This window comes from Myodes glareolus, chromosome 1 (genome assembly GCF_982192425.1).
Source record: "Myodes glareolus chromosome 1, mMyoGla1.1, whole genome shotgun sequence".
Lineage (NCBI taxonomy): Eukaryota > Metazoa > Chordata > Mammalia > Rodentia > Cricetidae > Myodes > Myodes glareolus.
This window is the reverse complement of record NC_142026.1, coordinates 74,658,419-74,677,127: the sequence shown is the minus strand read 5'-3', so window position 1 is coordinate 74,677,127 and position 18,709 is coordinate 74,658,419. Positions and strand designations below refer to the sequence as shown.

General features: G+C 43.9%; 1 protein-coding gene and 1 pseudogene across 5 annotated transcripts in view; both read right to left on the bottom strand.

The window, feature by feature from the left end:
* Positions 1–479: 479 nt before the first annotated feature.
* Positions 480–2,269, bottom strand: LOC148123480 (14-3-3 protein epsilon pseudogene; annotated as a pseudogene).
* A 989-nt stretch (positions 2,270–3,258) lies between these two features.
* Positions 3,259–18,709, bottom strand: part of LOC146895918 (paired immunoglobulin-like receptor B) — a 48,554-nt gene continuing 33,103 nt past the window's right edge. Inside the window, exons 1-11 of one of the 5 annotated variants that reach the window (XM_087909986.1) lie at positions 8,348–8,509; positions 8,149–8,184; positions 7,693–7,977; positions 7,284–7,589; positions 6,044–6,328; positions 5,565–5,870; positions 5,054–5,350; positions 4,511–4,813; positions 4,179–4,229; positions 3,616–3,702; positions 3,259–3,465 (exon numbers count right to left, since the gene is read on the bottom strand). In XM_087909986.1, the coding sequence (XP_087766112.1) occupies positions 3,620–3,702; positions 4,179–4,229; positions 4,511–4,813; positions 5,054–5,350; positions 5,565–5,870; positions 6,044–6,328; positions 7,284–7,589; positions 7,693–7,977; positions 8,149–8,184; positions 8,348–8,381 (1,986 nt within the window). In that variant the 5' untranslated portion in view covers positions 8,382–8,509 and the 3' untranslated portion in view covers positions 3,259–3,465; positions 3,616–3,619. Of the gene's footprint in view, positions 3,466–3,615; positions 3,703–4,178; positions 4,230–4,510; positions 4,814–5,053; positions 5,351–5,564; positions 5,871–6,043; positions 6,329–7,283; positions 7,590–7,692; positions 7,978–8,148; positions 8,185–8,347; positions 8,513–18,709 lie in introns of those variants that run through there. The other 4 variants (XM_087909993.1, XM_087909976.1, XM_087909989.1 and 1 more) reach the window with 4 other exon arrangements.

Genomic DNA, 18,709 nt, shown 5'->3' with positions numbered 1-18,709 from the left:
GTTTTTGGTATAAGACTGTTTGGAGAATAAAGCTAGAGGAACTCAGGACTTCGTGAGGCATCACTGAGAATCTCCCTCCTGATAAAGCCATGTGAGTTGTGTCTTTATTCCCGTACCTCCATGCCGGTCCAGAGAGACATAGTTTATGTTGGGGTCTGGTTCAGAGAGACCTAATTTAGGGTCTGGGTTGTCACCAGACCCCGACAGAGTATATATCCAGAGGATGCTCAATTGTGCCACAAGGACATGTGCTCAACTATGTTCATAGTACCTTTTTTTGTCATAGTCAGAACCTAGAAACAACCTAAATGACCCTCGACCAAAGAATGGATAAGGAAAATGTGGTACATTTACACAATGGAGTACTACACAGCAGAAAAAAATGACGACATCTTGAATTGTGCAGACACATGGATGGAGGTAGAAAACATTCTGAGTGAGGTAACCCAGACACAGAAAGACAATTATCACATGCACTCACTTAGGTGTTTTTTTAATTTGGCATTTTAATTTAAGTTTTTTTAACTTAAGTTTAATGTTAATTCCATGCTGTGTTTCAGTAAGCACAATACAGATGCTGCATCTGTGGCTCCAGTCAGACATCCAGCAGTACAAATTAGCTTCAAGTTACACATACTGACCAAAAGAGGTTGAGCGAGCGGAAGAGGAGGAGAAGGGAAGGAGGCTAAGGAGCAAGGGGAAAGGAAGAGAGTTGAACATGCATGCAGGCTTCCATATCACATTCAATGATAACCTGCTTCAGAGGGGGTGGAGTCGGCAAGAATGAGCAGCCACGATTGTTGAACTGTTACCAGTGTCATGCCTTTCAGCAACACATCAGCAGAGTTCCAAACACATTTGACAGCAAAACCATTATAACAAACTCCCCCCAAACATCTCAAGCTAATATCCAATTAAGTTTAAACATTGGTATAAAATTCATTTAAACAATTAAAAGAAGGAAAAATGACAGCACATATGCCTCTATCATGTGATTAATCTTGCTTATATGCATCACTTAGAAGTCTAATGGCTTTCAGATGTCATTTCCATTTCTAATGATGATCTTGCCCACGTGGCTGGAGACAATACAGTAATGCTGAAAAAGCCTCTATGCAGTCCTGTCAGTGTCATAAAGAACCTAAAAGCTGGGACCAGTAAACTCCACAGAAATTCACTACTGCCTCTAAGAACTTCTGAAAACTGCTTGTTTGTTTGTTTGTTTTAAAAAGGGGGAGGGGAGAAAAAAAAGAGGAAGAAAGAAAAACAACAGGGCAGGAACCTAAATTCTGAGACCAAATGTGGAAGTCAAATTTGGTGATTCTCAGTGACAATGGGGAACTTCCAAGCGGAGGGTGAGGAGGGAGGGAGGGTGATCAGAGATGTGTTCTCTTGTTGGCCTTAGTACGTCTCACTGATTTTCATCTTCTACATCCTGCAGTGCTTCTTTATTCTGCCCTTCACCATCGCCCTGCATGTCTGAGTCCCGAAGCGTCAGGTTATCAAGTAGCAGTTGCATGATAAGTGTAGAGTCCTTAGAGCTTTCTTCACTCAGCATGTCCAGTTTTGCAATAGTGTCATCAAAAGCTGCTTTTGTCAACCTGCAAGCACAGTCAGGGGAATTAAGAATTTCATAGTAGGATACGGAAAAGTTGAGCGCAAGACCTACACGAACAGGGTGCGTTGGAAGAAGTTCTGTCATGGCAATGTCACTAGCAGCTTTGTAAGCCACGAGGCTGTTTTCTGTGGCCTCCTTCCTGTCATTTCCTGTGGCAAACTCAAGCAGATACCCGTGGTAGTCCCCTTCATTTTATAATAGAAAATGTTGGACTCGCCAGTGTTAGCTGCTGGAATGAGGTGTTTGTCCAGTACATCCAGAATGTCACAACAGATTTGTTTGAGCTCAGTTTCAACCATTTGAGGTACTCCCGAATCATCTTTAGTTTGTCCTCTCCTCCCTTGTTTTCTTCCTTCTGTTCAATGCTGCTGATTATTCTCCAGGATGCTCCTCTGGCTCCAATCACATTTTTATATGCAACGGATAAAAGGTTTCATTCTTCAACTGTTCCACATCCATTCCTGCTACTTTTTTCATTTATTCCACCATTTTGTTGTATCACTTGGCCTGCTCTGCCAGCTTCTCCTGGTACACCAGATCCTCCCGATCATCCATAGTGGCAGCGGCTCCGGCAGTGTCTGCGCCATGTGCGAAGAGGATAGTGTCTCCGACTCTCAGCTTCTCACTCCGCGTCTTAGCAGTAAAACTCATAGGTGGTTTTTAAACACAAAGCAAAGAAAACCAGCCTACAAACCACAATCCCAGAGAACTTAGACAACAAGGAGGACACTAAGAGAGACTTACACAGATCTAATCTACACGGAAAGTAGAAAAAGACAAAATCTCCTGAGAATATTGGGAGCCTGGGGACCTTGGGGTAGGGTTGAAGTGGGGAGGGGAGATGAGGAAGGGCAACAGAGAAAAATGTAGAGCTCAATAAAAATCAATTAAAAAATAGATTCTCCAGTGTAGGAGGTTCTTCTGTCTTTGTGTTGCTTTCATTGGCTAATGAATAAAGAAATTGCCTTAGCCAGATAGGGCAAAACTTAGGTAGTCGGAGAAGACCCAACTGAATTCTGGGAGGAATAAAGCAGAGTCAGGGAGACGCCATGGATCTTCTGCCTGAGATGGACACTGGTTAGAATCTTTTTCAGTAAGTCACTGCCACATGGCAATATACAGATGAATAGAAATGAGCTAAATGAAGGTTTAAGTGTTAGCCAGTAAGATGTTAGAGCTAATAGGCCAAGCAGTGATTTAATGAATACAATTTGTATGTGGTTATTTCAGGGGTAGGCTGGGATGAAAAAGCAGGCTCTGTTTGTACAAAAATTCTCCTCATGCTTCCATCAGGAACCTGTTTCCTTCACCATTTGTATCACTTCCTGTGAAGGAGTATTGTGCACTGAGTGGAAAGAACCCTTGAACATCTGGACTTGGAGGTTTCATGTGGTATCCCAGCTTCTTGTACCCCTTCCATTGACTTTAAATGTAGCAATTATTAGAGTATCAATTCCTAGAGTTTACTCTAGACATCATGATATCAAGACCACGACACATTTCCTCCCTCCATAGGCCTACCAGAGTCACACCTTCCTCTCCACCCAACACTCACACCTTCCTCTGCACCCAACACTCATACCACACATTTGCTCCCTGGATATTCTCTTACAGCAGCTCCTCAATTGAAGAACTGGATATTTACAGAAAACATAGATCATCAGATTTATTTCCCAGGATGTGGAATCTTGAAATATATTCTTCTTTCTCTTCTGGTTACATCCCAGCTGCACGTTGGCTCTGGCTGCCCCAAGCCTCAAAGACCAGAATCCCAAGGACTATGAGGATCATGAGAGCAAACCCCATCCTGATGAGATTCTCCACAGTGTGATCCCGTTTTTCTGAGGCTGTTGTTGTAGACAAAGAAGTTACAGAGTTTAATAATAGACAAAATTCCCTCAAGAAAAATAAATGTCTCAAAGACAACTAAATGTCTCTAAGATAACTGAATGTCCACCAAGGACCTCAACATTCCCCATACAGAACTTGGCCCTTACGTTTTCAGTGCTTTGAGTTTGAATTCTCTTTATTCAAATGTCTTGGTTTCAGGCGTGTTCTAGGATGAATTGATAGTCTCCAGTGATCTTGTGAACAGAAGAGTATGATGTATGCATATGAACTGAAGGTTTTTCTGTGTTCCTCTTTGTCATTTAATTTAAATACCCCTCATTCTCATCCTATAAACTAAAGAAGTTCTGGAATGAATCTATTTTCCTTGGCATAGCTGGGTTCCCTCTCTTATTCTTATTATTTCCTTCACAATACTGTGGAACAGTGAAAATCGACAATTCAGAGTAGACTAAATTATCCTGACATTACAGACATCGATCCTGAGTCACTGCACTGCACTGAGTCAGAACATCTATCTCTTGACACCACATTCTGAACATTCTGTCCCTCAACCTCTAAGTCTTGGGTGTCTGGGGTCTCTATTGGGATCTGTTTGCCCCCTTCCCTAACAAGATGAAGTGACAGAGAAATGAGGACTTCAGTGGAGTAAGAGAAGTGAGACAGCCTGGGGATGGAGTATACTCCCTGCACTGAGGTGCGTGAAACTCACCATCTGTTGTCATAGGCCTTGAGGGTGGTGGGCTAGAGGTTCCGATGAGTCCTAAGAAACAGAAGCGGAAGGTGATGGTTAGATACTAACCCAGGGATCCTGACTCTGCTCACTGTCCTACATCTGCTCTGTACCCTCCCCAATAGCTTAATGCTGTTTACTCCAAACCTAGATTGCAATATAGGATGGAGTGGACCTTATTTGATGAACCACTACTGGCATCCACTTCTCTGGCAGGGAAATGCCTTCTGACTAAATTTTCCTATCGTTCCCTTGTTCTCACCCAAGTTAAGGACTCTCCCAGTCACCACGACAGTTCAGGGTCACTTCACCTGAGACAGTGAGCTCCACAGGGTCACTGGCATATGACAACAGGTAGAGAGATGAGTCTGCAGAAGCATAGCACCTGTAGGTGCCAGAGAGGTCAGAGGTCACAGCACTCATGGAGAATTCTGCCTGGGACTCCAGAACTTGGAACTTTGGTTTTAGTCTCTGGGGTTGGTGTGCTGCTCCTTCCTTGGACAGAATGAAAGTGTGCACTGTGTCAGCTGTCTTACACAACAGGGTCACATTGTCTCCAGAGTGTACTGTGGAGTTTGGCTTCACTGAGAGGGAAGGACGGACCTGAAACTGTCCTAAAGAAAAGAGAGATGATGAGAGGCTGCCCTCAGTGCTCTGAGCTGTCACATCTGGATCTTCCATGAACACCTAGGACTCTGTTTCTTTTCTTGCTTGAGCCCCTCTCCTGCTTCCCTGTCTCTGCATCTCTTCTCAAATAAGATCCCCGTCCCTCATCCCAGCCATCACCTCCTTAATTCCCCAAAGAGAGCCCTAGTAGAGGTTAGGTACCCAGGGAAATCTATTTAGTTCCTCACCTGAGATCAGGATGTCCAGGGGGTCACTGGAGGCTGACCACTCAGAGGAGAGGTTGTATGCACCATAGCATCTGTACCGGCCTCCAGTAGAACTGCTCACAGAGCCCAGTGTGAAGTTGGCCAAGGAGAGACCGGACTTAGTCCACTGGCCATCCTCCTGGATGAAGTCAGCACCCCCCAATTTGTACAGGACAAATCTGTCATAGTTGATGTCAGAGCAACACTGCAGGGTGAGGTGCTTTCCAGGGTCCAGGACATGGCCTTGGTGAGTCACTAGGGAGGGCTTTTTGGAGAGGCCTAGAGGGAAGGTGGGGAGCTGGTTTTTACCAAGCGCTTATCATCTCCCCTCCTGCCCTGCACCTGTCACTGCTTCTACCCAGGGCTGGGGCTCTGGCTCAGGAACCAGGCTCTTCCTTTCTCACTCTTTATCTGCAACTACCCAGTGGGACACTTCCATGTCAAAGGGCATCGGGGTTCAGAAAATGAATGGTCAATGATGGGGGTGACTCACCAGAGATGTGTATTTTCAGGGGGTCACTGGGTACTGACCACAGCTGTGGGGTCTGCTTGTAGTAACCATAACATCTGAATGTCCCTTTGTGATCTGGTGTTACATGATCTATAGAGAACAAGGCTTGGTAATGCATTTGACTGGGAATATACTGTGAGTCCATGGATCTGAGGAACTTCTGATCTTCCTTGGTGAGAATGAACTTGTCATATCTCTCCCCTGAGACACACTGGAGAGTCATGTTCCCTCCTGAGGTCACCACAGGACTGGACAGGGCTGTCAGGCAGGGATTAATGTTGTAGATTCCTAGGACAGAAGGTGGCAGACTGTTACACGAACTCACACAGCCACAATGGAGGCTGAGGAAGGGGAATACACTTGAGTGATAGGGGAGTTCAGCCAATCACATTCATTACCAATCGCCCTGCGGCTTCACCTGAGAGCAGAGACTGGAGCTGAGACCCTGCCTGTTCCCTCACCTGTTACCACCAATTCCAGGGTGTCACTGTGCTCTGACCAGCCATCAGAACTGTAACAGTAACAGCGATACTGCCCTGCATCTAGGTAGGTCACAGAAGGGATGGAGAACTTGGCCTTGTTCTCTGGCTTCTCTGGGGTCTGTGTACCCCAGGGCTTTTGGCTTCCCTCTTTATGCAGAACATAGATTTCTGCATCCAGGGTCCCCTGACACCAGATGTCCATGGGACTTCCTGAGGTGATCACAGATCCTGGCTCAGCCTTGATGGTGGGTTTGTGGAGGGTCCCTACAAGGAAGGAAGAGAGAAGGAGGTGAGTCTGTCTGAAAGTGGCACAGAAAAAGTCACTTTGGATGGCACTCCTTTTTTCTTTCTAATCAATTCTTCTGTCATACAATATACCCCAGCAGCAGCTTCCTCACCTCTTCTCTTCTGAGAACCACTGCTGCATTTCCCTTCAGAAAAGTGCAGCCTTCCAGGTGATATTAATGCAACATGGCATAGCAGCATTCAATAAGACTAGTCACACACCCTCATATTAAGGTGGACAACATGACCCAGTAGGAGGAAAAAGATCACACGTGCAGGCGAGAGTCAAAGACTTCCCCACTTCCGTTGTTATGAATCTAACAAAATCACCAAGCTCTCCAGTCAGTGATGGTGCATTCCTTTAATCCCCAACACCAGGAGGTAGATGCAGGCAGATCTCTGTGAATCCAAAGCTAGCCTGGCCTAAAGTGTGAGGATAGTCAGAGCAATACAGTGAACTCCAAAACAAACCAACAAACAATCAAGCAAACAAACAACAGCAAAAATCCAAGCTAATCAACCACAGCATGTGTGCAGAGGGCCTAAGGCAGATCCATGTAGACTCTGTGGTTGCTGCCTCAGTCTCTGTGAGCCCTCGTGATCCCTGCTTAGTTGATTCTGTGGGCCCTGTTTTCCTGGTGTCCTCAGAGTTCTGGCTCCTCCCTCTCTTCTATGAGTTTACTGTCTTCTTGTGGATAATGATACTTGAACTGATCTAGACTAACACAAGGCTCCATGAAAATTCATCTGTCCTGGATCTCCTGGGCTTTGCTGTCACTGTCTGCCTTGGATTCTGTATTTGTGATCACTGTCTTCTGTGTTCTGTGTTAATGGACTCAGCAGCCCTGAATCCTCACACACATCACACACCAAGGCCTCTCTGAGCACCTGTATCATTTCAGTATCATTCTAGGGAAAGGCTAGGGTTCCTCACCTGAGACCAGGAGCTCCAGGGGCTCACTAGGTTCTGACCACACCTGAGGTCTGTTTTTGTCAAAGCTATAGCACCTGAATATCCACCTTTGACTTGAGGTCACAGGGCCTACAGAGAACAGGGCCTGGTACTGCCCAGTAGAGGTGATACACTGTGAGTCCAGTGTCTGGAACAGCTGCTGTGGTCCTTCCTTAGTCAGACTGAAACAGTGATATGCCTGCTGTGAGTCACACTGGAGGGTGACATTCTCTCCTTCAGTCACCTCAGGGCTGGACTGGGCTGACAGCCTGGGTTTACTGTAGAATCCTAGGAGAGAAGAAGGAATCAGTTAAATGTCCTCGATAGTCTCATTACGTTCCATGGTTGTGAGAGGGTGGGCATACTCACTGAACAGACTGTGTCCTCTCACCTGTCACCACCAGCTCCAGGGGGTCACTGTATTCTGACCTTCCATCAGGGGTCTGATATTGACAGCGATATCGCCCTGCGTGGTGATAGTCTAATTCTGAGATTGAGAATTTATTCTTGTTCTTAGGATTCTGTGAAATTTCTCTGTGCCATGGATATTGGTATAGTTCTTTATAAAATCTATACTCTTTGGCTCCTGTGGCTCCCTCACACAAGAAGGTCACCTTATTCCTCTTGGAGACCACAGAGTGTGGCTGTGCTCTGAGGACAGGCTTAGGAAGGACTCCTGCAAGAAAAGAGCAGCTAGGACTCAGGACAGCCATCCTAAGATTGCAACCCCATTCCCGACCCTCCGTCCACCCCAGCGCACGTGTGCTGTTTCCGTCCTCACTGCCCAGGCAGGGCTCCTGGGGATGATGAGAGGTGCAGGTCAGGACATCTGCAGACACCCACTCACCTGCCAGCACTGGGGTCCCGAGGCCCAGAGTCAGTCCTGGAAGAGAGTTCCCTGTGAGAGTTTTGTCCCTGAGGCTTGAGCAGGTCCTCCCCTCTTCAGAACCCCCTGAAACCCTGGGGTTTCCTGATGGGCCAGTGCTGGGCTGTGGGGCAGCACCATTTCTAGATGATGGTATTCCCTCCCCATCTCCACATCTCACCCAGACAGAGCAGGGCTGTGAAGGTGAAGGTCATGGCATCTCCTCCTGTAGGCTGCAACTGTTCTCATGGGCAGAACAACAGAGACTGCCCGGAGGGACAGGAGACATAGGGTGTGGCCTCTGGAGGCAGGCACTCCCCATGACAGGGTTGTACTGGAGCAGCCCCACAGGAAGGGGAACTGCCCTCCTTAGGCACCAGACTCTGACTTCCCCAATACTGTGGCTAGGTCTGGCAGTAGATTCTTAAGGCAATATTTGGTGGGTGACATTTCCATAACTCCAAGCATGTCCTTTGCATCTGTCATCTTTTTCATGACCAGATTTCTTACCTTGTAGCAGACATGTATTACACATAAAAATACAAATTTACATGTGTGTTTATTTCTTTTCACATTTTTATGTGAGCACTTTTCATGTTCAAAATGTTGGAAGGTTTATGTGAAGGGCCCTGCTGTATACATCTGCATGGAATGAAATTTATATTCTTTTCCTCATAGTCTCGAGTGATGGGTTCCAAACGTGCACTGCTGTTTCTGGCTGTTTGTTATTTTTGGATATGTGTACTTTCCATTCCAACTTTAAATTACACTTATTTATTTATTTACACTTTTGTCTTTAAATTTCACGTATGTGATAATAATATATTACAACGATTTTCTCTTTATGTGTGTACACTCACGTGTGTCACAGCTCCTGCATGGAGGTCAGAGGACAACTACAGAAGGCAGTATTCTCATTGAGCAATGTGGATCAGAGTCAGGGCTGAAGGTCATGGCAGGTGCTTATACACTGATCCATGTCTCTAGCCCAGTCTTATAATCATCAGTTTCCTTAGTCCTTCCGCTTCAGGTAAGAAAAAAAATATTCATTGTTTCTGGGGGATCTTGGACAAAACAAGTTCCCAGCATTGTTTGACTTTCTTGGGATGCAGGTTGGTTGGCCACCCTTCTTGAGGCAGTTAACTGCACAGGGCTGCAGGTGTGGGCAGCACTTGTGGGCAGCAGTGCATGGCTTTGTTACTGTTGTGCTTGTGAATAAACTGGCAAAGGGTTGGCTCTTTGATGCCACTACACTGCTGTAGGAAATCATACAGCCAATAGGCTTTGAGTTAGCCGTCCACTGGGGTGTGGCCTCATATACTATTTATTCGGATGTAAAGCATGCGTCTGGAGGTTTGGCTCTGGAGGGATTTTCAGGAGTCCACGTCCCGGGATGACCCTATCTCGGACCCTGGGCAGTGAAGGAGAGGGTGCCTGAACTGGTCTTGTCCTGTAGTGAGACTGACGACTATCTTGAATATCACCATAGAACCTTCGTCTGGTGACGGATGGAGACAGAGACAGAGACCCACATAGAAGCACTAGACGGAGCTCCCAAGGTCCAGTTGAAGAGTGGAAGGAGGGAGAATATGAACAAGGAAGTCAGGACAACGAGGGGTTCACCCACAGAGACAGTGTGCCTGAGCTAATGGGAGCTCACCAACTTCAGCTGGACTGGGAATGAGTGAGCATGGGATCAAACTGGTCCCTCTGAATGTGGTTGACAGTTGGGGCAGACTGAAGGGCCAATGACAATGGCATTGGGATTTGTCTCTACTGCATTTACTGACTTTTTGGGGTCCTATTCTTTTCGGATGCTTACCTTGTTCATCCTGTATGTAGTGGGGAGGGCCTTGGTTTTCTCACAGGGCAGGATGCCTTGCCCTCTCTTAGGACTGGAGGGGGATTGGGGAGAGGGTGTTTTGGGGGAGTCAGAGGGAAGTGGGAGGAGAGTAAGTGGAATTTTTATTGGTAGTATTTTTAAAGTAATATAAAAAAAGAAAGAAAAAGCATGCGACTGGCCTCTCATTCTTTCTGTTCTCCGTTCCAGGAGAAAATTCTGATTTGTGAGTCTACCCCTAAGTAAAGAACTGTCTATTATTCCCAATTCTGACTAGTGTGGGATTTCTTTTAAGCATATTTCTTCACTATGCAGGGGTAGAACCAGGGTAAGTGTGGAAGTCTTTCTGTGCTTTGCCATTGGCCAGGGTGCAGCCATGCTCTATCTGCAGGCAGCAAATACCAGACACTGAAGGTGGGATGCCTTCTTTGTCTTGGATCTTGGCCTTAATATCCCATGTGGAGTCTCTGGGCTCAACCTCAAGGGTAATGCTCTTGTTCATCAGGGCTTTGCCAAAATACATGTTAGTATTTGTTTGGCAACTGAGATTACGAGAAAGAGAGCTCAGTAAACACATTTCATTTCCTTTTATTTTTGATGCTAGAGGTGATGGCGGGGCCTTCAGTATTCTACTTCTCCTGAACCATACTCCACCCCTGAGTCACACCCACTTCATCCTGTAATTTTCAGTTTCTGATCTTTCATTTTTTTTCATCTGCTATCTTTTCTTATACTTATGGGTTTAAACTTTGTTGTTGTTTTTAGACAGGCTCTCTCCGTGGAACCCCGGCTGTCCTGGAGCTGATTATGTAGGCCTGGTTGGGCTGGATCTCCTAGAAATCTTTCTGTCTCTGCTTCTCAGTTGTTTGTATTAAAGGTGTTGGCCACCAACCTGATCATGGGTTTAACATCTTAATTGTTTGAAAATATCATATCAGTATGTATTGTGTTTTGATGGAGTCCACTATGCACCCCTCCATTTCTCCCTCACCCTCTCTTGCTGGTTTTCCTGCACTGACCATATTTTCTTTTTTTTTTTTTAAACTTTTAGTAACATAATTACTTTATTTCCATTAAGACATTTATTTTGATATGAAAAGGAAATTTTAGAATAGTCTTGTAATCTTAAATAATATATTCAATGCATTATTTTGGTATATATATTTATACTAATGATATGAAAAACCATTAATCCCAGAGAGCCATAGAAAATCTGCTACTAATTCTCCTAATCATTTTTTTTGTTTTATATGTTATTATTATTTTTTTTAAAGTAATTTTATTAAATTATAAAAAGTTTCCATTTACGCCCCTCCTCCCAACGCCCTCCCACTCCCCCCCTCTCTCTCCTCCTCCCTCTTTGTCCCCAAGGGCAGTCAGGGTCTCCTGCCCTGTGGGAAGTCCAAGTTCCTCCCCCCTCCCTCCAGGTCCAGGAAGGTGAGCATCCAAACAGACTGGATCCCAAAAATCCAGTATATGCAGAGGAAACCAGTCCCAGTGTCATTGTCAATGGCTTCTCAGAAAGACTGCAGGCCAGCCACATTCAGAAAATCCGGCCACATTCAGAGAATCTGGTTGGATCACATGCTCGTTCAGTCACGGTCCATCTGGCCTTGGTAAACTCTCATTAGATCCGACCCCTTGTATCAGTGGGTGATAGTATCCCTCGCAGTCCTTCGTCATTTTCTTCCTCCTTCTGCTCCTCATTCGGATCTTGGGGGTCTCAGTTCGGTGCTCCAACGCGGGCCTCCATCTGTATCGCCATCCAACGCCAGATGAAGGATCTATGGTGATAAGCAAAATATTCATCAGTATGGTCACGGGCCAAGGCCGGTTCAGGCACCCCCTCCTCTGTCCAGAGAACAATCTGGGGATCTCTCCTTGGACCTGGGATCCCATATATAATCAAGTCTCCTGTAAACTCTAAAATGACTCCCTTAGTTGAAATATATTCTTCCCTGATCCCACATTCATCCTTCCTCCCTTCCCCCCATCTCGGTCAGCCGAGCTTTCTCCATTCCTCCCCTACTCCCTTCTCTCTAACCCTCTCCCCTTCCAACAACCCTCCCACCCCCCCCCCCCCATGCACCCAAGGTTACCTGGGACTCTTGACTATTTCCTACCTCCTGGCGGATAGCTAAATAATCTTCATCATATTTTCTTTTTGTTTTCTTCTGTGACCTGCTAGTTGTTGAAAATCCACTGCCCTTTCTTACACCCTAACTTTTTGTTTTCTTCCTTCCATGTAGCTCAATTTGTGCTTTTCATATTCTTGGGCATGGTACCAGGGCCCAGACTGTTAAAGAAACCTGATTTTTTCTCTCCAGTAGATCTCAGATGCCAATTGCTCTTGATCTATGGGTGGGATTTTGTGGAGTATCCCAGTTTATAAGGGGTTTGTGCGTGTAATCACAACCACTGTGAGCTCAGATGTGCAACTTTGTTGCAGTTTCAGAATACAGAATCTTGTAGTCATCCACCACCTCTGAGTCTTACAAATTTTCAACCTCCTCTTTAGTAATGATCCTATGGTAGGAATGTGTGCCATGGGGAAATTCTCTAACCTAACATCATTTCAAAGGATGGATCCAGGGTACACACATGTTCTGTTTGTCATATGGATGATGAGAGAGAGGTCACTGGGTATTTCCCCCTTTTGTTGCTGAGTCCAGCAACAAAACACCCTTGGTTTCCTTTGTATCAGTGTCAATAGGAATAACTACTATGTTGTAAGCCTGTCTATATATGTCCTTTAGTAAATCAGGAAAATGCTCATTTGGTAGTGTTTTTGTGTGACATTCTTAGATGTCTGTGTTTGATCCCCAGTAATGCATAAATATGATGCTGTGGCTCAATTCTTTTACATCAGGATTTAGGAGGTAGAGTTAAGAGTATTAGGACTTTAAGGAAACCCTTATTTTGCAGTGGGTTTTTGTCAGTCTGGGCCCAGAAAAGGGAAGAAAAGATTTCCTAGAGTATTGGTGAAAATGATCAAATATACTTTGCATATGTAATTTTCTTCAACGAAATAATAAAACTATATTTAGTATAAGGCTCTCACTCTGGGGAAATGTCCCAAGTATTTCATCATATCCATTTCTAAGGGACATTCCTATCTCGGCCCCACACATCTTTTGCACCCGTGTGAGTTGTCATGCCAAGTGTGTCACATGGCTAGAGTGACTCTCTCCTATTGATTTCATGGACACCTGTTTCTCCTGACCTGAGAATAAGTGATGGGCCATGTCATTTGGACCAATTAGAGTGACACTGAGTGCTGTGAGCTCCTTCACCTCTCCCTCCAACAGGCATCATTGTCAATGAAAAGAGGTGCTACCCTCTCCTGGTTGTGTGTGGTGTTCCTGCAGAGCATTGCAGCTGGCTTGTATGCTGGAGTGTTAGCATCTGTCTTTGCAGTAAATTTGTTCTCTACCTTCTCTTTGACATACGTAAAGCTTATCTGAGTTATTCCTGTAAGATTCAAACCTAAGTAATATACGGTTGTAGGAGGACTCAGAAAACTAAGTGGTCCTCTGACTTTGACATTTATCTCTATAGGGAAGTTTCAGATCAGAGATTTAGGTATGCGGAAATTTACTTGCTAAGGTGTAATAATAATATGAAAGCCTGTCGTCAAGCAAAGGTAAGTTTCTGAATTCACCAGAAACTGGCTCTCCTGCTCTGAAAAAGTCAAAATTCTTCCTGTAGTGACCATTTTTCTCTATGGACCTGCGTGAAACAACACACCAACACCTGACCTGGTGGGATGAACACCGTGTGATGAACTTGCCTCAGATGACTGACAGCCTCACATGGCATCTCATCAGTCCTCTCTCTCACACTGATGGGTTATTTGTAGAGTTCCAGCAGCGACATCACATTTGTTGGTGGATATGAACTCCCCAGGATGTAGTGTCATGATAGGGTCTTCTCCAACCTTTTCCCATGGCCCCCTTCCATGGCATTCCACATGCACCACAATAGCTGGCCACGTAGTCAGATAGACTCCACTGGCTTAGTCCTTTAAACCCGTGTGTCCATCAGAGTTTACCAGCTGAGGACAATTGCTGTTGCTTTTCACAAACAGCTCATGTTGAAATGTAGAAGAGTCTGTGTCTTGAATCTACGTCAGTTTAGGGCAGAATCCAAGTGACTGGATCTTAGGTAAAGTTTCTATGTTTGTTTGACCCCCTGTACATTCACGTGTATCTAGTATTTTGATATTTTGGAAAATAGGTTATTTTATATCCTTTACCAAGTAGGTTCAGATCTTAATTATTGACTTTTGATCAAATTATTTTCAGTTCAAGGTAGCAGAGTTCCTATTATTCATTCCCTGTGAATGAAGTACATGCATCCACACCCTTCCATACACGCATGTGCATGCACGCACAATATGCTCTTCCAGAGGATACTTTTTCAGCTTCCAATAACCACTTGATGCATCACACCATCCATAACAACATGTCTGAGGGACCTGATGGCCATATGTGACCTCCACAGACACCAGGATAGACATACACTGAGACAAACCACCAGTAGAAATAATATTAATTAAATTAATATTTAAAATTCTGATTAAATGTCCCTTATAAAGGTGTTCATCTGCTTTTTTCTTAGTTAATTCCAGACACAGTCAAACTGTTTACCAAGAAGGTCATCACAGCTGACCTTTGTATTTTCTTGATAATTTTCTAATTTTGACTTTGGAATATTGATGCCTCATTGCAAGTTCTCTCTGGATGTTTCTTGTTTAATGGAAGAGAGTTAAATAATAGATTTTTTTTAGCATAATTCCATTTTATTGGGCAACAGCAAATATTTTAAGGAGAAGTCACAGCTGAATTGGTTAGAAGTTGTGCCAACAGCATTGATTGTCCTAAGTTTCAGCTGTCTGGCATTGAGTAAGTCCTCCTCTCGATTGTGAGTTTTGAATTCCATTTGGAAACTGAGAGAAATAACTTCACTAGGCTCCCAAGAAAACAGAAGAAGCAATGTGCCCTTAGTATATTGCTACAATGATATAAATTTAGTAAGCACACAGTGCTTTTCCCTGCAATTGAGTAAGGCAACTGTGATATTATTAATTCCCTATGATATATGCACTTCAAGGGCCAGAGATCAGGCATCACACTAGCTGAAATGTAGGCAAGGAGTTGTCCAACTCCAGCTATGATTCCATGGTCACTCTCTCTGGGATTTAATTACAATGAGGAAGGCAGGAGCCAAGGTGGTTCTGTTCCTTGGGGCTATGGAAAAGTCTCTACACACATGCATGTTTCCATGGAGGCTCAGTGAAGGCTGAGCTTCTTTCCTGAAGCAGTGGAGCTTTTCTGACTCCTGGGTCTCACAATGAAACATTGAGGTTATCTTTTTGTCATTGGTGTGTCATGTGAAGGTGAAATTTCATGAAGGTGGCTTTTGTATCAGAATTTTGTATTACTAAGTTTTTGTAATTAAAGATAAACTCCAAAGATGGTACTATCTTACAGTGGAGTGCAAGTAAAAGGGACAAGGACAATCAATGATCAATATCTGATGGCATTTTTGGGCATGAGAGGGATAATGACTCGTTGGATTCTGACAAGCTCCATGGTGAAGATACTAGGGGAAGAAGTACATTCCAGTGGAGTAAGGTGTCAACTGAAGAATGAAAATGTTGAATTTCATTTTACCAGTATGAAACTAACTTTATGTCACTGTCTACACTCCATTTCCCCTTCAAACAGTTTTATGATTTTTTTTTATCAAATCAATTGTTCATAATAAACAAATGCTAAGCTCTACAGAAGGGATTGGATTTATCTTTTGTTTGAATAACCTGATGCTGAACACAGGTTAAAAGAGCCCTGTGTTGGTCTTGATTTGGGTCTGTGATTAAGATATCTATCAAGATCTGTCCTCAGATGTACCATTGACTTTGATCAACATCTTCTACTTTTCCCTGACCCTTTCTTCATTCGACATGAAATCTGAGTTGTCCTTGTTGCAGTCAGATGAGGGCCTGGTTACTTTAGCAACATGCTTCACCCATGACTGCTTAAAACTGTGGATGACCCCAGGAAATGCAGTGTCAATGAGTGGACAGGGTCTGTCATCAGAGCCCTGTGTCCTGGAAAGACTCACCAGGAACATGGGTAGGATCCTTACAACCTTGTGAATTCCCTGTTAAAAGTCAGAGCTTGTTAAAAACCTATGTACGTTGTGTCCTGCTAAGGATAATGATTTCAAGAGCTGAGGCTTGATGTTTTGATAGTATATGTAATAGTTTACTTAAAGAATCATAAATGCTTTTACCCTTTCTGTTTGCTTTTACATTTTTAAATTGAAAATAGACTTTTTATACAGTATACTCTATAATTATTATTTCCTCCCCTCCAACTTCTCCATGGTCCTCCACACCACACTAACCACCCAAGTCCACATCCTGTCTTTGCCTCTCTTATTAGGATACAAAGTAATTTAAAAAGTAGTTACAATCCTTTGCTTTACAGCTGGTTATCCACTTATGATTGAGTACATACTATGTTCATCTTTCTTGGTCTGTATTACCTCACTAAGGATGTTGTTTTCTAGTTCCATTCATTTGCATGTAAATTTCACGATGTCATTGTTTTTTTTTTTTTACCATCTGAGTGGTACTCCATTGTGTAATTGTACTACATTTTCTTTATCCATTCTTCAGTTAACCTAAGTTCTGGCTATTACAAATAATGCTGCTATGAGATTAGTTGAACAAAGGCCCTTGTAGTACAATTGAGCCTCTTTTGGCATGTACCGAAGATTGTATTGCTGGGTCCTGAGGTTGGTTGATTCCCAGTTTTCTGAGAAACCACCACACTGATTTCTAAAGTGGTAACACAAGATTACATTCCCACCAGTAATGGAGGACTGTTCCCCTTACTCCACATCCTCTCCAGCATAAGCTATCATTGATATTTTTGATCATAGTCATTCTTACTAATGTAAGACAGCATTACAGAGTTGTTTTGATTTGCATTTCCCTGATGGCTTAGGATATTGAACAATTTCTTAAGTGTTTTGACCATTTGAGATTCTTCTGTTGAGAATTATGTGTTTAGTGTTTTTCCCCATTTTTAATTGAGTTTTTTAAAAAAAGTTTTATTTATTTATTTATTTATTTATTTATTATGTATACAACATTCTACCTCCATGTTTCCCCACATACCAGAAGAGGGCGCCAGATCTCATTACAGATGGTTGTGAGCCACCATGTGGTTGTTGGAAATTGAACTCATGACCTCTGGAAGAGCAGTCAGTGCTCTTAACCACTGAGCCATCTCTCCAGCCCCTAATTGAGTTATTTTGAATTTTGATGTCTAATTTCTTGAGTTCTTTATATATTTTGGACATCAGTCTTCTGTCTGATGTGGGGTTGGCGAAGATTTTTTCCCATTCAGTAGGCTGCTGTTTTGTCTTATTGACAGTGTCCTTTGTTTTACAGAAGCTTCTCAGTTTCAGAAGGTCCCATTTATTTATTGTTGCTCTTAGTGTCTGTACTACTGTAAAGGGAACACTCATCCATTGTTGGTGGGAATGCAAACTCGTGCAACCACTGTGGAATTCAGTGTGGCAGCTTCTCAGGAAATTGGGAGTCAATCTACCTCAGGACCCAGCAATTCCACTCTTGGGAATATACCCAAGAGATGCCCGATCATACAACAAAACCATTTGTTCAACTACGTTCATAGCAACACTATTTGTAATAACCAGAAACTGGAAACAACCTAGGTGCCCCTCAATAGAAGAATGGATAAAGAAGGTGTGGCACATATACACTTTAGAGTTCTTCTCAGCGGTAAAAAACAATGACATCTTGAATTTTGCATGCAAATAGATGGAAATAGAAAACGCTTTACTGAGTGAGGTAACCCAGACCCCAAAAGAGGAATATGGTATGTACTCACTCATAAGTGAATTCTAGCCATAAACAAAAGACATTGAGCCTATAATTCGTGATCCTAGAGACGCTAAATAAGAAGGTGAACCTAAAGAAAAACATACAGTTATCCTCCTGGATATTGGAAGTTGACAAAATTGCTGGGCAGGGGTTAGGAGCACAGGGATGGGGGTGAGGTGAGGATAAGGGGAGATGGGAAGAGAGAAGGGAGAAGGGGAGGATGGAGAGAGCTTGAGGGAATGGGATGGTTGGGATGAAGGAGGGGTGGATGTGGGAAGTATATATCTTAATTAAGGGAGCCATTTTAGGGTTGGCAAGAGACTTGACTCTAGAGGGGTTCCCAGGTGTCCAAGGAGATGTTCCCAGCTTGTTCCTTGAGCAACAGAGGAAAGGGTGCCTGAACTGGCCTTGTCCCATAGCCACACTGATGAATATCTTACATATCACCATAGAACCTTCATCTGGTGATGGATGGAGATAGAGACAGAGACCCACATTGGAGCACTGGACTGAGCTCCCAAGGTCCTAATGATGAGCAGAAGGAGGGAGAACATGAGCATGAGCAAAAAAGTCCGGACCGCGAGGGATGTGTTCATTCACTGAGACGGTGGGACAGATCTAATGGGAGATCACAAAGGCCAACTGGAATGGAACTAATGGAGTATGTGATCAAACCAGACTCTCTGAATGTGGCTGACAGTGGAGGCTGACTGAGAAGCCAAGGACAATGGTACTGGGCTTTGATTCTACTGCATGAATGGGCTTTGTGGGAGCCTTGTCTG